This window comes from Bubalus bubalis, chromosome 1 (assembly GCF_019923935.1).
Source record: "Bubalus bubalis isolate 160015118507 breed Murrah chromosome 1, NDDB_SH_1, whole genome shotgun sequence".
Lineage (NCBI taxonomy): Eukaryota > Metazoa > Chordata > Mammalia > Artiodactyla > Bovidae > Bubalus > Bubalus bubalis.
Window position 1 is genome coordinate 198,772,322 of NC_059157.1, and position 17,919 is coordinate 198,790,240.

Genomic DNA, 17,919 nt, shown 5'->3' on the forward strand with positions numbered 1-17,919 from the left:
TCAGGCTCGTGTGAGCCTCGGTGTCTCTGCACTTGCCACTCCTTCTCGAGGGCAGAGTGGAGTGAGTGGAAGAGGGCAGATCCACCAGCAGTTAGCATGTTGGAGGGGTCTGTCCAGAAACCTGTCTGAGCGAAGACCTGGAAGAAAGGGGAGGCACGGAGCCCCCAGCCCAGCTGGAGGCTGGGGATCCTTGGAGAAGAGCTGTAGGGATTTTTGGCTGAGGGTTGCAGGACAGGGAAGGGGCCTCCAAAGCCTTATGGGCCTTGAGCGTGGGACTCGTGGTTTATAGCAGTAGTTGCTAGGTTGGGCAAGCATGGAAGGAAATATTAGGACTTCAGTTTAATTTTGTGAATGTTTTCCAGCATGTACAATCTGTTAATAGATAGCACATGTATTTAATTTATAAATAAATAAACAGTTTAGCAGACTGGTCAGTAATGAGATCATGTAAATGAAAAGCACTTTGTTGTTTTTTTTTAATAAGTGCTTTGAATTTGTGAAAATCTCCAAACAAAAGAAAAGGCCAGAAGCAGATGACTTCACTGATTCTACCAAACATCTGAAGAAGAATTGACACCAGTCCTCAAACTCTTCCTTTGTATTTCTGAGTTATCAATTGTAACATTGATTTCTGATTTTATTTGAGTTCTCTTTCTTTTTTTCTTGGCAAGTCTAGCTCAAGGTCTGTTTGTTTATCTTAAAAAAATAAAATAAGACAGCTCTTAGTTTTGTGAATCTTCTCTGTTGTCTTTGAATGTCAATTTCATTTATTTCTGCTCTCATCTTCGCTATTTCCTTCTACCAACTTTTAGTTTGCTCTTCATTTTCTAGTTCCTTGAGGTGTAAAGTTAGGTTGTTTATTTGTAATCTTTCTTATTAATGTAGCCATTTGTCCTTTTGAAGTACCCTCTTAAAACTGTTCTTGCTGCATCCCATAAATTTTGGTATGTTGCATTTCCATTTTCATTTATCTCAGGTATTTTTTTTTCTTCTTTGACCCCACAGTTGTTCAGTGGCATATTGTTTAATCTCCACATGTTTGTAAAGTTTCCCTGTGACTGATTTTTAGTTTTGTACCATGGGGGTCAGAAAAGATACCTGATACGATTTCACTCTTAAATTTATTAAGACTTGTTTTGTGGCCGAGCATGTGATATGCCCTGGAGAATGTTCCGTGTGCATTTGAGAAGAGTGTGTGTTCTGTTGCTTCTGGATGGAATGCTCTGTTATGTATCCGTCAAGTCCGTCTGGTCTCAGTCGCCATGTAAGAGCAATGTTTCTTTATTGACTTTCCATCTGGACGACCTACCCATTGAAGAACCATGGGGTATTAAAGTCCCTTACTGTTATTCTGTTGCTGTGTATTTCTCTCTTTGGGGTCTGTTGAAATTTACTTTCTATATTTAGGTGCTCCATCCAATGTTGGGTACATGCATATTTACGAGTGTTATATCCTCTTGTTGGATTGACCCCTTTATCACTGAGATAAAAATTCATCATGAGGTGTTACTGTTCTGACTGCTTGAATTGGTCCAGCCAGGGGTTATAGAATATAAGATATGGCCCATTCCTGCAGAAAGTTTACTTTCTATTTGAGTAGATAAGACTAACCCACATAAAACAGCTGGAGATCTGACTATAATTAAGTGTCAAATTCTGAGGCAGAGACTATAAATACTGTATGAGTTTGGAGAAGACACAGCGTTGAGGCCTGGACTGCTACAGGCACATGAATGGCTTGGGACTGAAAAGAATATTGCGTGGAAAGCTGAGTTTCCCTTTCATAGGAATTGTGCTGCTTTTCCCCCTGATACTCCCACCCCACAACACATACACTCATTTCATATGTAAATAAAGCATTGGGGTAAAAAAAAAAGGTTGAAAGAAGGTTTTTTTTTTTCCCTTCAAGATAAGATAGAAAGAAAATAATAAGCAAGAGGGTGGCATAAAAATACTGTTGGTGAAGCAATTTTCCTTTAGACTTTTAATTTTAAAATAGCTGTGGAATTATTAAAATCCCTGACTGAAGGATCTGCTGTCTGCTTTGTTGTGATGGATATAGCCCACAGAGCAGCTTTTCCTGCATGCGTATCTCTGCGGAAGCTTTGCTTCCGACTCTTGGCTGCCCTGGACTGCCATCACCTTCCTCTCAATGCAGTGATGGATGTGAGGATTAAAAAATGAGGAAAATGAATTCTTCCTCCTAAGCTACTCTGACGTTGTGAAGAATCAGCACGATTTAGGGGGAAAGCTGTGACTGAGAAGGTACTCAAGTTGGTAGCTAAGAACTCACATTACGTGATTCGACTTGCATACCTTTTAAAATTCAGTATGATTTACCAGACGGTTATTAACAACTAAGGTTATATAACCACATCTCAAAATAGCTCTGCAGTATAGGAAGCCTGTGGTCAGCAGGCTTTATAATGTGCTAAATAAGGAATTATCATATACACAGCTGAGAAACACTGACAGATTTCACCTCCGAGTGGGCCACTTAAGCACCATTATTACAGATTATGAGTTGAAAATCATTAGTATCAGTATTTTCGCTGGAATATAGAGTAGCACAAGTGTAGGTCACAGGGGCTCACCGCTCACCCTTAAGGTTTCCATTACTGGAGAAAACCAATGAATTTTATTGCAGTTTACATTTGACACATATATAGATGATGGTTTTGTAAATTTACTTTGAATAAATAGTTTGGTTGCAGTGAAAGTGTTTCACCAAAAGAATGTTGTCTTGAAAGTATTATATTCCATTATGGTTCACTGATTTTATAATTAAAACCCCAGTGTTTTAAAGGCAGGTGTAAACTATTGCATTGAATGATTTGGAAGCTTTAATCTGACCTGGAAAACTTCATTTTACAGGAACTGGGACTCTATCTTCTTTACGTGTAGTTGTTTTGAACACTGTAGGAAATGATATGGGAGTATGAGGAAGAAGGAATCGTCTGAAAAATTCTGATCAGAGGGTGCTTTGAGTAGTCATCAGATTATTTCTTAGATAAAACTATTATGGGGATCATTGCTTCAAAACGTTAAACAATGATTTGGCTGGGCTGGGTCTTTCGAGGCTGCACAGGCGTTTCCCTAGCTGCGGCGAGCAGGGCTACTCTCCAGTTGCGGTGCGTGGCTCCTTGTTGCGGTGGCTTCTTCTCCTGCAGGCTCACGGGCGCCCCGGCTTCAGTAGCTGCGGCTCGTGGGCTCCGTGGTCGGGGCTCCTGGGCTCCAGAGCACAGGCTCAGCAGTTGTGGTACATGGGCTTAGTTGCTCCTCAGCATGTGGGATCTTCCGGGATTAGGAATCGAACCCGTGTCTCCTGCATTGGCAGGCAGATTCTTTACCACTGAGCCACCAGGAAAGCCCAGCAGTTTTTATATGTGAATAGTTATACCTGAGTTAAATTGTAAGTGTTGCTAAATTGATGGGATTTAAAATTAACAGGTTACTTTTAAGAAAGGACTTATTTCTTTGTTCTTTCTCGACAAGGAGAATACAGCCTTCTGAAGCTTCATTTTGAGAGGGCGTTTGGCTGTTTTGCCAGGTTCTCAAGGTATCTTGTGCATCGCATCCATTTGGTTGTGCTGGAAACTTCTATGGTAGCGTTAAGTAGTGGCTTCAGTTAAACAAGGCCCAAAGAGAGTGCTGTGCACCCTGATCTTCTGGGATGGGGCTGCTGCTACTGCTGCTGCTAAGTCGCTTCAGTCGTGTCCGACTCTGTGCGACCCCGTAGACGGCACCCACCAGGCTCCCCAGTCCCTGGGATTCTCCAGGCAAGAACACTGGAGTGGGTTGCCATTTCTTTCTCCAATGCATGGAAGTGAAAAGGGAAAGTGAAGTCGCTCAGTCGTGTCCGACTCTTAGCGACCCCATGGACTGCAGCCCTCCAGGCTCCTCCGTCCATGGGACTCTCCAGGCAAGAGTACTGGAGTGGGGTGCCATCGCCTTCTCCGGGATGGGGCTGACGTTCCACAAATCCTAGGTGACTAGAGCACTGCAGTGACACATTTATGATAGTGTTTCTTTTTATTCTTCTTTCATGAAGAAGTTCTTTCAGCCTGAAATGTATTTATTCAATTCAGTTCAGTTCAGTCGCTCAGTCATGTCCAACTCTTTGTGACCCCATGGACTGCAGCATGGCAGGCCTCCCTGTCCATCACCAACTCCTGGAGTTGACTCAAACTCATATCCATCGTATCATTGATGCCATCTAATCATCTCATCCTCTGTCGTCCGCTTCTCCTCCAGCCTTCAATCTTTCCCAGCACTAGGGTCTTTTCCAGTGAGTCAGTTCTTTGCATCAGCTGGCTGAAGTATTGGAGTTTCAGCTTCAGCATCAGTCCTTCCAATGAATATTCAGGACCGATTTCCTTTTGGATGGACTGGTTGGATCTCCCTGCAGTTAAGCAGGGTCTTACATAGAGTATATAAAAATTCAGGCAGTGTTTAGAGAACTTTCCCAGTATGACCTCATTTTATCTTTATAACAACCCTATGAAGCGGGGACTGTAAATAACACGTGGGGTGCAGGCATTTTTTAATCCCTATTTTACAGGTGGGAAATCTGAGGGATGGAGAGCATGCAATGCTAGCTCCCATCTGTGACCCATCACATTTCCATGGGTAATTCCTAAACTACAAAGTCTATAGACTGCTGGATTATTTTGTTCTGCCTTGGAATAAAGACCATTTCACAGCTATAAATAAGAGCTCTTTTGCGATTGATTGACTTTGCTGTTTTTAATTAGCAAAATTCCATTACTTATATCCATAAATGATGTCGTTTTCTCTTTCCTGTCTCTTAGTCCATCATTTCTCTTTTGGATAACCTTAAAATTACCTTTACAGTCCTGTAAAACTTTTATCCTTTGCTTTTTACATTTAAGGTTGACATTTTTTCTTACGAGATGATAAATCTTATTCTTTATCTTCTAAAATTTATGTTAATAAGGCGAAGATTCTAAACTTCTTAGAAGAAGTGAGATGGGTTTGCAAATTACTTTCAGAATTCAATCAGTTTTGTGCAGCCTCTGAAACTCAGCTGTGACTCCTTACAGACCTACATTTTCGTTAGGGACACCTTCATCTGGGGAATTAGAGGGAAATATAGGGACTACCGCCCTTTAAAAGAGAATCCCTTTTCTCATCAGAGTATTCGTTGCATGTAGCACATTTGAAACAGGGTCTAGTAGACAGCCTGTGGTTAGATGTGAGTGGATCACCTGTAATCCGTTTGAACTGTAGTTCTTACCTCCATTCCTCGGTATTTCACTTTCCTTTTTACTCTGGCCACCTTAAACTTTTCTCTTTGTATGTATTTTTCAGCAATTTGACTCCAGCAAGATAAATCCAGGAGCGCATGTATGTATCATCGTGCTTGAGTTTCTTGGATCTAATTTTGGGAAATTCTTGGACATTATTTCTTCTCATGCTGTGTCTCTCTTATCCTCCTGGGACTCAGTTTTCACAAATGTTCTACAACAACTCTGGGGTGTGCTGTTTCACATTTTTTACTTTTAAAATCTCTTTGTGTTTTATTTTGGGTAATTTCTGTTGACACCTTTTCAAGTTCACTGACTCTTTCCTTGGCTATGTTCAGTCTGCTTATAAGCCTATCAAAGGAATTCATCAGCTCTGATATTTAGAGTTTTTAAATAGCATTTCCATTGAACTCGTTTTTATAATTTCCATCTTTCTGCTGAAATAGCCCATCTTCGTGAATAACTCCTGAACTGTCTACCCGCCATTCTTTTGTATATTAACATGAGTTGTTTTAGAGCCCCTGTTTGAAAGGTCTAGGTTACCTCTGGGCCTGACTGTTCACTGTTTTGTCTCTTAACAGGGGATTTTTTCCTTACCTTGTGTGTGTGTGTGTGGTATAATTTTTATTGAACGCTAAACATCATGTTTAATGGAGACCGAGGTAAATAATATCTATGCTCAGAAATGAATGTGCCTCTTCTTCTTCTTCTAGATCCTTCTTGTTTGGGGAAGTTGAGTCACTCTGGTCAATAACTGATCTGGGCTCGTGTTTTAAGTCGCCGTTGTTACCTTGAGTGTCCCGCTCCTTCAAAGTCCTCTACCTGCAGGCCGTGCCAGCATGGCCTTGTGTCTAGGCGGGGACTGGGGTCCTGGGGGTCACACGAGGTTCCTGCTCTGCCATCGGCTTTCAGCTGCAGATGCGTGTGTCAGAAAGAGGTCTCTTTCTGCAGTCTTGCCCCTACCCCAGGGCACACCGCTTACTACGTGGTGCTTGGCTTCTGCCGGACTCAAGGGGATTCTCAGTCCTCCCAATCTAGTTTCAGTCTTAGGCAGCTGTGTGCAGCTGGGCTTCAGGGCTGGGACCTTGTGGGCACCCCGTCCTGCTCCCCGAGTCACCAGGCTCCGCTGTATCCGTGGCGCCTTTCCCCCTTCCGCTGGTGGTGGCAGGGCTCTGCGTTATTGGTGCAGGCGTCCCAATCCAAGGGGCGGTAGGTCTTGGTCCAGGAGCCTGCAGAAATGGATGGATTTTGCTTCTGCCTTTCCCTGAGTGGCCCAGGGGGAAAGCAGGCTTGCCGCAGTTTCCACTGTGGCTTAGGCTTAAGGCTTTTGCTTCTGGATGGGAGCAGGGCTGGGGGAGTGGTTGAGTTCCATGGTGACCCCTTCAACTGCTGCATTCCTGGGCCCTAGAGAGGGGCTCCCTCCCGCTCTGCCCCCATCTTCCTCGGGAGCAGCCCATGAGGCTTCCCTGGGAGTGCCGTCTCCCCCTGCGTGTGGGGCTCCCAGTTACCCAAGCTGACGCAGTAAGCAGCGCACACTTGGCCTTCAGGGTTTCCTTACAATTGTAAGTGATTTCTCGTATGTGCTTCCGTGACGGCCCCCACTTCCTCCCACGCTCTGCAAACTGTGAAACAACAGTGTCTGTGTCTTTCCTGTCCTCGGAGGGGCTTCCACTCCTTGGCATTCAGGTCCCTGGTGACCACGGTTCTCTGATGGATATAAGAAAGGTGGTGACCTTGTTGACAGCCTGGTTTGTTTCTTGCCACGTGGGAACAACGTTGCCTTTCGGCTTTCTGCATCGGAAGCTGCCATCGGAGCTGGACCCGCCTGCCATGGGGACTGTCCCGACACCCGCTGGCTCCCAAGCCGTCAGCAGGTCGGTGAGGGATGCATCCTCGGGCCGAGCAGCTTTCTGTCTCTCACAGCGAAGGGCCCCTCAGTGTGAGCGGGAGGCAGCAGTTGGCCGTACCTTGCTTTCCTTCAAGTCATTTTATTCTTTGTTGGTTCATCTGACGCGGTGAAATGACCTTCCGAGTGACTGGTTTTGCTCCAGATCTTTGCTTTTTTTTTTTTTCCTTTTTGCTCGTCTTGGAGAGCACATCAAAGTTTTAAAGATGTATGAGAAAACCTTGCAAGGTAACCCCGATGTGCCCAGCATGACGTATTCCTTCAACTCAGAGCTATTGTTATTGAGCTGCAGAAAGGTCAGGCCTTGCTGTGCCTTCTTATGGGGCTGCAAGTTGCTTCTGCGGTGTTTTGTTTTGTTAAAGATAGATGTTTCTCTAACTCAGTGTTTCTAAACTCTCTTTCATTCTCAGACTCCCTTCAATAAACATAAAGATCTCATAGTCTTGTCTAATGTTACTTACAAATCAGATTAAATAACTGAACTCACACAAACCAGAAGGGTAAACGCTGCTCTGTCCTCGGCTTCACCGCCCACAAGAACCACACAGGAACCCTCTGCAGGGTATGAATCTTGATGTTGATGCGTCATTTTCTGTGGTGTGTACTGAGACACTTCTTGATAGCTCCACTGGTAAGAACCTGCCTGTGATGCAGGAGACCTGGGTTCCATCCCTGGGTCGGGAAGGTCCACTGGCGAAGGGATGGGCTGCCCACTCCAGTGTTCTCGGCCTTCCCTGGTGGCTCATCTGGTAAAGAATCTGTCTGCAATGTGGGAGACCTGGGCTCAATCCCTGGGTTGGGAAGATCCCCTGGAGAAGGGAAAGGCTACCCACTCCAGTATTCTGACCTGGAGAATTCCATGGATGGTATAGTCTATGGGGTCACAAAGAGTTGGACACGACTGAGTGACTTTCACTGTCTCTCGCAATCAAACAGAAAATGGAAAGAAATCAGCTAGAAATACAGGAGGGAGACCTCCCTGGTGGTCCAGCGGTTGAGAGCCTGCCTTGCAACGCAGGGGACGCAGGTTCGATCCTGGGCTGGGGAGCAGGAATCCCATGTGCTGCGGAGCAGCTGGGCTGCACGCGGGTCTAGGTGGGAGCCCACGTGCTGCAGGTGCCGACGCCCAGGCACTGAGGAGCCCGCAGGCCAGCGCTGAGCCCCGCCACGACTGGGGATCCGTGCTTTGCAGATCCTGCCTGATACAAGGAAGACCCCGCGGGCCACGGCTGAGCCCTGCCATGACTGGGGGGTCTGTGCTCTGCAGCGAAAGATCCTGCCTGATACAAGGAAGACCCCACAGGCCAGCGCTGAGCCCCACCACGACTGGGGGGTCCGGGCTCTGCAGCGAAAGGTCTTGCCTGATGCAAGGAAGACCCCGCGGGCCACCGCTGAGACCTGACACACCCAAATACATCAGTAATTTTGAAAGGAAAAAAAAGAAGGATATACAAGAGGAATGCCGTGGGACTCTGGAGGCCTGTCCCTCCCAACCGGACAGCAGCTCCTGGTCCTTGAGGCCAGGCTACGGCTCCTCGGGTGAGCATCCCCTTCTCCAGGAGGCGCCTTGGTGGTTGCGTCGGAACCGAGCCCCTTGGAGCCTGCAAGAGAGTGAGGCCCGTGTGTGTATCTCCTCACTCCAGGATGAGAGTGAAACCGCCCACCCCTGTTACGGACTGCGCCCTCTGAAATACCCTATCAGCGCTCATTTTAGAGGCGAAAAGGTAGTGACAAGCTTCTGTTACATAAAGTAGGCAGTCTTGTTAGAAGTAGGTATGTTTTTCCACTGGGCTCTGTGTGGCCACTTCCCTGTATAATGTTAGATATAAGTTCTGTAAAGGTTCTCACTCCTCCGGAGTTTGCTGTGGTGCAGGAGAGCTTGCGGAAGAGCTTGCTTATGGCCTCTTTCTAGCTCGCTGGTTTCACAAAATTATTCCTGGTCCTGAAGTGTTATTCTCGATATGTGTGGGTTAAAGGTATAAATGAATCTGTCAGCTTCTGTCCCACTCAGAATTTTGTGATCCTGTATTGAGAATTGAGAATTTCAGGGTTGGTGCGCAGGTGGGTTCTTTCGGTAGCTGGTTTTCTTCTACACCAGACCTCACGTTTGTGTTCCTTCTCTTGGAATGAAGAGTGTTGATGGAGCGGCAGAGGTGCGCCAGTGGCCCGAGTCTGTTTACAGGCTGTGGTTCTCACCTCCCAGAAGCTCAGGTGACGCATGCTTACAACATCAGAGCCAGTTCTGAAACGTCACCTGTACTGTTTTTAAAAGTATTTGGAGGCATCTCCGTTTCAGCAGAAAAGTGTGTCTTTTTACTCTGGTGTTAGGAGATTTAGTGCACCTAAGTTGTATGCGTTTTGTTTTCCTTTAGTTAAGGAACTGTGGGTGTAGCACATAGGGTTTCATTACTTTTTTAATTTTAAATTTGAGCTCACTAACATTCAGAGGCAACATAGAAAACAGATTCCGATTCTGCTGCAGACGAGCTGCTTAGCTGAGGCACATGATCTCTGCTAAAAGTGAAAACCAGTGGAAATAAATACGAGTGGGACCAAGATTCTGGGACAAGAGAGGCAAGGAAGACAATAGCGAAGATCAGAGAGACTACAGGCTGCTGCTAAGAAAAGATAAAACTGATAAAGCTTCAGCCAGACTCATCGGGAAAAAAACGGAAAGGGCTCAAATCAATAAAACTGGAGATGAAAAAAGAAGATTACAACTGACACCACAGAAATACAGAGGATCAGAAGAGACTACGGCAAGCAGCTCTGTGCCAATAAAACGGACGAGCCGGAGGAAACGGGCTCGTCCTTAGAAAGGTAGTCTCCGGAGCAGGAGGAAACAGAGAGCGTGAACAGACCAATCGCGAGCACTGGCCTGGAGCACTCCCGCAGACAGAAGGTTCTGGGGCAGACTCGGCAGGCGGGGGCCTGGGTCTCCCCCTCCGTGTGCACACCCTTCCTTTCTCGGGGCTCCGGGGCGCTCGCCCTCACGTCCTGCCGCCGTCTCCAGCCAGGGGTCCTGGTCCCGCCCCGGATGAGGGCCAGCGCCCGCCAGCTCCCCGTTGTCTCTAGGCACGCACCCTTCACCTGCGATGCTTTCTCATAGCTTTGTCTGCCGGCGGGGAGGGAGAGACAGCCTCCGTGTGCTGTAGAGAGAACAGGGGTGGTTCTTGGCGACAGCCGATGGAGGGGAAGAAGGGAGGCGCGGTCTCTGCTTAGGGGAGTCCCTGCTGTCTCTGCTCAGCCTGGACTGGGGGGGCCGTCTTGTGCCTGTGGCGGGGTCAGAGCCCTGAAGTCACCCAGCAGAGCCTGTGAGGAGCAGGGTCGTGTTTCTGCCGCCACGCGGATGCAGCTGAAGCCACCGCTTGTCCTGTGGACGTGGGCGTGCAAGCGCCCGCGGACGTGACTAACCTGCTTTGAAACTTGGCTTTTCCCTCTGAATAGCAAAGAGGTTCCAAACATGTTGTAATAAATTAGAAAGTGGTGGTCCAGTGTTAAGCAATATGTTGAGAATGGCAGAATAAATGATCACAATGCTGAGAAAATGCCGTATACTTATTTCAGTGAATAAGTGGGTCAGTACCTCCATTTATCTTTGTGATTCCTTTTTACTAGGGGCAGCTTTGAGATATGATTTATAAAAATTATAAATGTACTTAATTAGCGTGTTGTCCTTATGAAAGGTGAAAGCGTGTTGTTGAAGGTAAAGATAACCCTCACTCTGAAACTCATGCATTTCTTTCATGCCCTTATGCATGGCTGGTTATAACCTTAATTTCATGCCAACTTAAATAGATGGAATACAATCGAAATTTAAGGGATTGGAACACTATAGCACAGCGTATCTTATGGATGACATCACTGCAGTTTTAATCTCTTCTGCACTTGATTGTTCTAGGATACAGCTGTAAAGAAATACTGTGCCATCCAGCTTTTCCATTGTATCTTGGCATTCAGGTCACAAAAGCCTCTCTGGTTCCTTTTGAAACTTTGAGGGAAATGATACCTGTGTGATTTAAAGTTTAATTACTTAACTTCTGCAAATTGCTTTTCGAAGTATAGGTATTTGAAAAATAAAAGTGGTTTTAAATTTCAGACGTAACGAATAGCTTAATCACTTTTCAAAATGTAGAGGTTTTATTCAAAATAGATTCTCTCCAGAGCAGGAAGTTAGAATGCCTTTGTATGAGATTTTGCATGCTCTTTACTTTATTGCCATGAAAGTCATATAATCCCAGTCTTTCTGTTTCTTATTTATAAAGAATATAATGACTTACTGAAAATTGATCACTAATTTCATATACCTCCTGAAAGGCAGTATCAAGTTTTAGGTTTAAACTGTGAAAGATGTAGTGAGGCCATTGGAGCATTTTTTAAAAATAAAATAATGAAGACGTCTGTACAGGGAAAGAACTTAAACACATACGTGGATGTGGCGTCAGCTCCCCATGGTGGACACCCATCGCATTATGCAGGGAAGCTGAGGGATGATGCAAAGCGCCACAGACGTAGCTGCTGCCTGACGTTCTCGCTTGCTGCGGCTAAGTCGCTTCAGTTGTGTCCGACTCTGTGCGACCCCATAGACAGCAGCCCACCAGGCTCCCCCATCCCTGGGATTCTCCAGGCAAGAACACTGGAGTGGGTTGCCATTTCCTTCTCCAATGCATGAAAGTGAAAAGTGAAAGTGAAGATGCTCAGTCATGTCCGACTCTTAGCGACCCCATGGACTGCAGCCCACCAGGCTCCTCCGTCCATGGGATTTTCCTGGCAAGAGGACTGGAGTGGGTGCCATTGCCTTCTCCTGGTAGTGTTAATAGTCTGTTACTGTTAGGAGACTTGTTGCAAACACTTGCCTGGCGCACGGGAACAGCTTTAATAAATGGAACTCCAGAATTCTAGAAGCACTGCCACCCGAAGCCTGTGGCTCCCACCCAGACTTAATATAATGGCAGAAGTAAAACCATATCTGTTTGAAGTATTTAGGAACATGACTAATCTGAGACTCTGAAGAGCCAGGAATTGCTGCTGGAATTCCAGGGTCTACTCATGTAACACATAATTTAATGGCTCATGCCGAGTTTTCCAGACGCAGCCTAGACAGCTCAGTGAGTCCACGTGGTTAGGGAGCGGTTTTAAGCTTTACTGTACATTCCTGTTTCCTAGAGTGATGCCTAAAATGTAAATGCCGGGGCATCAACGCTTGGAGAGCTGATTCCATGGGAATTCTGAGGAAAGTGGTCTAGTGGCAGCCTTTTGAGAAGCCTGGTTAGGAGAGGGGTATGCAGCAGGGCCTGCTGAGTGGGTGTGTGACCCGTGTGTGACTCGGGCTCTGCACGGGTCTTAACACCCTTCTACAGCCTTCTTAAATTCAGTTTCTGAACACCGAGTCCTGCATGGCCTTTTTTCCCCTGAGCCCTGCAATGTGGCCAATTCTGTGCAATAAATGCAAGCTTTTATTGTGTTTTGCTTTTAAGTCGTGTCTCTTGACATTTATGGATTGCAATTATTCCATAATGATTTTTTTACCTGTCTGTATTAGGCTGTAACGGAGAAGGCAATGGCACCCCACTCCAGTGTTCTTGCCTGGAGAATCCAAGGGACGGGGGAGCCTGGTGCGCTGCCATCCATGGGGTCGCACAGAGTCAGACACGACTGATGTGACTTGGCAGCAGCAGCAGCAGCAGCATTAGGCTATAAATACAGAGGCCACGTCTAGGCTTCAGAAGTGAATGAGCGCCATGCATTACGGGACATACAATAGGAAATCCTGAGTATGGGTTTTCTCCCAAGGAAATTAAATTTCTGTTCCTGGTCTTGAACACAGAGGCCTACGCCTGTGCGCTTCTAACCCACGGTGGCTTTTCTCTCCTAGGATGGTACAAAGCAGAAACGGGAGCGGAAGAAGACCGTCTCCTTCAGCAGCATGCCCACAGAGAAGAAGATCAGCAGCGCCAGCGACTGCATCAACGCCATGGTGGAGGGCTCCGAGCTCAAAAAGGTCCGCTCCAACTCTAGGATTTACCACCGGTATTTCTTGCTGGACGCCGACATGCAGAGCCTGAGGTGGGAACCATCCAAGAAGGATTCTGAGAAAGCCAAGATTGATATCAAGTCCATCAAGGAAGTGAGAACGGGGAAAAACACAGACATATTCCGCAGCAATGGCGTTTCCGACCAGATATCCGAAGACTGTGCGTTTTCGGTCATCTACGGAGAGAATTATGAGTCACTCGATTTGGTTGCCAACTCTGCAGACGTTGCAAACATCTGGGTCACGGGACTGCGGTACCTAATTTCTTATGGAAAACATACCCTTGACATGTTAGAAAGTAGCCAGGACAACATGAGGACTTCTTGGGTTTCACAGATGTTTAGTGAAATTGATGTAGATGACCTGGGACATATAACTCTGTGCAGTGCCGTGCAGTGTATCAGGAATCTCAATCCTGGCTTAAAAACAAGCAAAATCGAGCTTAAGTTCAAAGAACTGCATAAATCCAAGGACAAAACTGGTACTGATGTCACAAAGGAGGAGTTTGTTGAGGTTTTCCACGAGCTTTGTACTAGACCTGAAATTTATTTCCTTTTAGTTCAGTTCTCAAGCAATAAAGAATTCCTTGATACCAAGGACCTGATGATGTTTCTGGAGGCAGAGCAGGGCGTGGCGCACATAAATGAGGAAGTAAGCCTTGAGATTATCCACAAGTATGAGCCATCCAAAGAGGGTCAGGAGAAGGGCTGGCTTTCCATAGACGGGCTCACTAACTACCTTATGTCGCCTGACTGTTACATATTTGATCCAGAGCATAAGAAGGTCTGTCAGGACATGAAGCAGCCTCTGTCTCATTACTTTATAAATTCATCTCACAACACGTACTTGATCGAGGATCAGTTCCGAGGCCCCTCTGATATCACAGGGTACATCCGAGCTCTTAAAATGGGTTGCCGGAGCGTGGAGTTGGACGTCTGGGACGGGCCGGATAACGAGCCTGTGATTTACACGGGCCACACCATGACCTCTCAGATTGTCTTCCGCAGTGTCATTGACATCATTAACAAGTATGCCTTCTTCGCTTCCGAGTACCCGCTCATCCTGTGTTTGGAAAACCACTGTTCCATCAAACAGCAGAAGGTCATGGTGCAGCACATGAAGAAGATTTTAGGAGACAAGCTGTACACGACGTCACCTAATGTCGAGGAGTCTTACTTGCCATCCCCAGACGTCCTGAAAGGGAAGATCCTCGTCAAGGCGAAGAAGCTGTCCTCCAGCTGTTCCGGGGTCGAGGGCGATGTCACCGACGAGGATGAGGGGGCGGAGATGTCCCAGAGGATGGGCAAGGAGAACACGGAGCCGCCCAACCACGTGCCTGCCAAGCGCTTCCAGCTCTGCAAAGAGCTGTCGGAGCTGGTGAGCATCTGCAAGTCCGTGCAGTTCAAGGAGTTCCAGGCGTCCTTCCAGGCTCAGAAGTACTGGGAGGTCTGCTCCTTCAACGAAGTGCTGGCCAGCAAGTACGCCAACGAGAACCCGGGAGACTTCGTCAATTACAACAAGCGCTTTCTGGCCCGGGTCTTCCCCAGTCCAATGAGGATTGACTCCAGCAACATGAACCCGCAGGATTTTTGGAAGTGTGGCTGTCAGATCGTGGCCATGAACTTCCAGACCCCGGGGCTGATGATGGACCTGAACGTGGGCTGGTTCCGGCAGAACGGGAACTGCGGCTACGTGCTGCGGCCAGCCATCATGCGGGAGGAGGTCTCCTTCTTCAGCGCCAACACCAAGGACTCGGTGCCGGGGGTCTCCCCGCAGCTGCTCCACATCAAGGTCATCAGCGGGCAGAACTTCCCCAAGCCCAAAGGCTCGGGCGCCAAGGGCGACGTGGTGGACCCGTACGTGTACGTGGAGATCCACGGCATCCCCGCTGACTGCGCCGAGCAGCGGACGAGGACCGTGCACCAGAACGGGGACGCGCCCATCTTCGACGAGAGCTTCGAGTTCCAGGTCAACCTCCCCGAGCTGGCCATGGTGCGCTTCGTGGTCTTGGACGACGACTACATCGGCGACGAGTTCATCGGCCAGTACACCATCCCCTTCGAGTGCCTGCAGACCGGCTACCGCCATGTGCCGCTGCAGTCGCTGACTGGCGAGGTCTTGGCGCACGCGTCCCTGTTCGTGCACGTGGCCATCACCAACAGGAGAGGGGGCGGCAAGCCCCACAAGAGGGGCCTCTCTGTGCGGAAGGGGAAGAAGTCCCGGGAGTACGCGTCCCTGAGGACCCTGTGGATCAAAACTGTGGACGAGGTCTTCAAGAACGCCCAGCCCCCGATCCGGGACGCCACGGACCTCAGGGAGAACATGCAGGTAGGCCAGGGTCCGCCTCCGCAGAGGCTCAAGAGGCTGTTAGAGGGTTCCAGCCAACAGCTGTGTATCTGATCGAAAGTACTTCGTGAATTCCAGTTACTTGTAAGAATGCTCACCCACTGATGTCATTTTTTTTCCCCCCATCATGTAAATTTCCAAAAGGGCAGTTGGCCCTTCAACACGTTGATGACACTTGGGAATGAGCCGGCCTTGTTGCTGAGCCCAAAGAAGGCCATGGTCCCTGGTAGCCCCCTAAGGAATGCTTTTCCTAAAAGCGCAGGTGGGAATCTCTCCTATTTCTGGGCTCTCCTGAGCTGGAGCACACACACAGCCGGTCAGAATGAAAGAACACGCCCCGCCCTTTCTCCTGGGGCGGTCCTGCTGCCGGAAAGGCAAGTCTATAAACAGCCAGCGTCTGTCAGTCCTGCTGCGGGAATGGCAAGTCTGTAAACAGCCAGCGTCTGTCTGAGTGTTGAGCCTGCACTTGACTCTGGAGCCCAGCAGTCTAGTTGTTTCAGTAAGAGACACATGATGCCTGTATGTATTAGACATCTATGATAGTGACCGCCTCTGAACCCCATAGCAACCACAAGCAGTCAGTCAGGATTATGTATGTAATCAAGTGTTGTCCACGTGTCTAGCAGGATATGGGGGCTGCCAGCGATGCAGAGCAAGGTGTGAGGGCTGCCACACACACACACACACACACACACACACCCCAGCCCCCGCATACAGACACACAAACACACCAGCACCCACGTGCGCGCGCGCACACACACACACACACCAGCCCCTGCACACACCCCCAACCCTAGCACACAGACACAGACACACACACATATCAGCCCCTGCAGACAGACACACACACACCCCCCCAACCCCAGCACACAGACACACACACACACACCAGGACACACACATACACCAGCCCCTGCACACAGACAGACACACATATACACACATACCAGCCCCTGCACACACACATACACACACCCCAACCCCATCACACAGACACAGACACAGACACACACCCCCCAGCTCCCGCATACAGACACACACACACACCAGCACCCACGTGCGCGCGCACGCACACACACACACACACCAGCCCCTGCACACACCCCCAGCCCTAGCACACACAGACACACACACACATATCAGCCCCTGCAGACAGACACACACCCCCCCCCAACCCCTGCAGACAGACACACACCCCCCCCCCAACCCCAGCACACAGACACACACACACACACCAGGACACACACATACACCAGCCCCTGCACACAGACAGACACACACATACACACATACCAGCCCCTGCACACACACACACACACACACACCCCAACCCCATCACACAGACACACACACACCAGCCCCAGCGCACACACACACACACACACGCACACCCCCAACCCTAGCACACAGACACACACATACACACCAGCCCCTGCACACACACACACACACACCCCAACCCCAGCACACAGACACACACACACCAGCCCTAGCCTGTGTCCATCCCAAAGATACATGTGTGTAAAGACATACATGTATATGTTTTTAACTATTAAGAGCAGAATGCCAGCAGCAAGTAAAACAAAAAGACCTTCCCGCAGCGGAGAAATGTTATCATTTGTCTCAAAGCAAAGCATAACGGAAATACGGACAGCGTCCCCTCCCCCCGTCTCCGAGGCTGCCATGGTCATGGACCTCAGCCCCGAGCAGGCCGCAGCCACGCTGGCGTGGACGAGAAGCTGCACGTCGCCCTTCGGGGGCTGTGTGTGTGCTGTGTGCAGCTGGGGCTGTGACTGGGCCATGGAGCCTGGGAGGGCAGGATCCCGCAGATGCCTGTGGTTGGGGGTGGGCATTGGGAAGGGGCGGCCGGCGGGGAGCGGGAGACAAAACAACCAGGGTGACGGCAGGTGGAGAAGAAGTCAGGGGGCTCTGAGGGCCCCCCAGCATTCGCAGGAAGGACTAACGGGCGTCAGCATCCAGGATGCTCAACTTGATGACCATATTTAAAGTAGCATTGATCAAATGTTCCCATTTCAAACCGACGTGCTGCTCATCTCCAGGGACTGGGGCGTTTGAGCACAGAAGGCACAGGTTTGGGAGGCCTGGACCCCTGCCCTCTAGGCGCCATCCTCAGCCCAGGTTGGGACCCCGTGCCTGGATCTCCGTGTTTCGGTTAGAATGTCCCTGTTGCGGCAGCGCAGGATCGAGAGTGTCGGCCTCGTCCTGAGCCGACTTCAGGTACCAGCTTGATCCCCTCCCCTGCCGGCCGCGTGACCCCAGACGGACAAGAGGCCACGGCTGAGGCTCGGTCCCTGCCGGCCCAGCGTGGTGGTGGAGGGTCAGACAGGGCCACGTGTAACACGCGT

At 48.8% G+C, this 17,919-nt stretch overlaps 1 protein-coding gene across 2 annotated transcripts in view; it reads left to right on the plus strand.

The window, feature by feature from the left end:
- The window catches only part of PLCL2 (phospholipase C like 2), a 210,074-nt gene that overhangs the window by 106,150 nt on the left and 86,005 nt on the right, over window positions 1-17,919 (plus strand). For both annotated transcript variants that reach the window (XM_025286467.3, XM_025286552.3), the window contains exon 2: window positions 13,049-15,535. In XM_025286467.3, coding sequence (XP_025142252.2) covers window positions 13,049-15,535 — 2,487 coding nt within the window. The remainder of the gene's footprint in view (window positions 1-13,048; window positions 15,536-17,919) is intronic.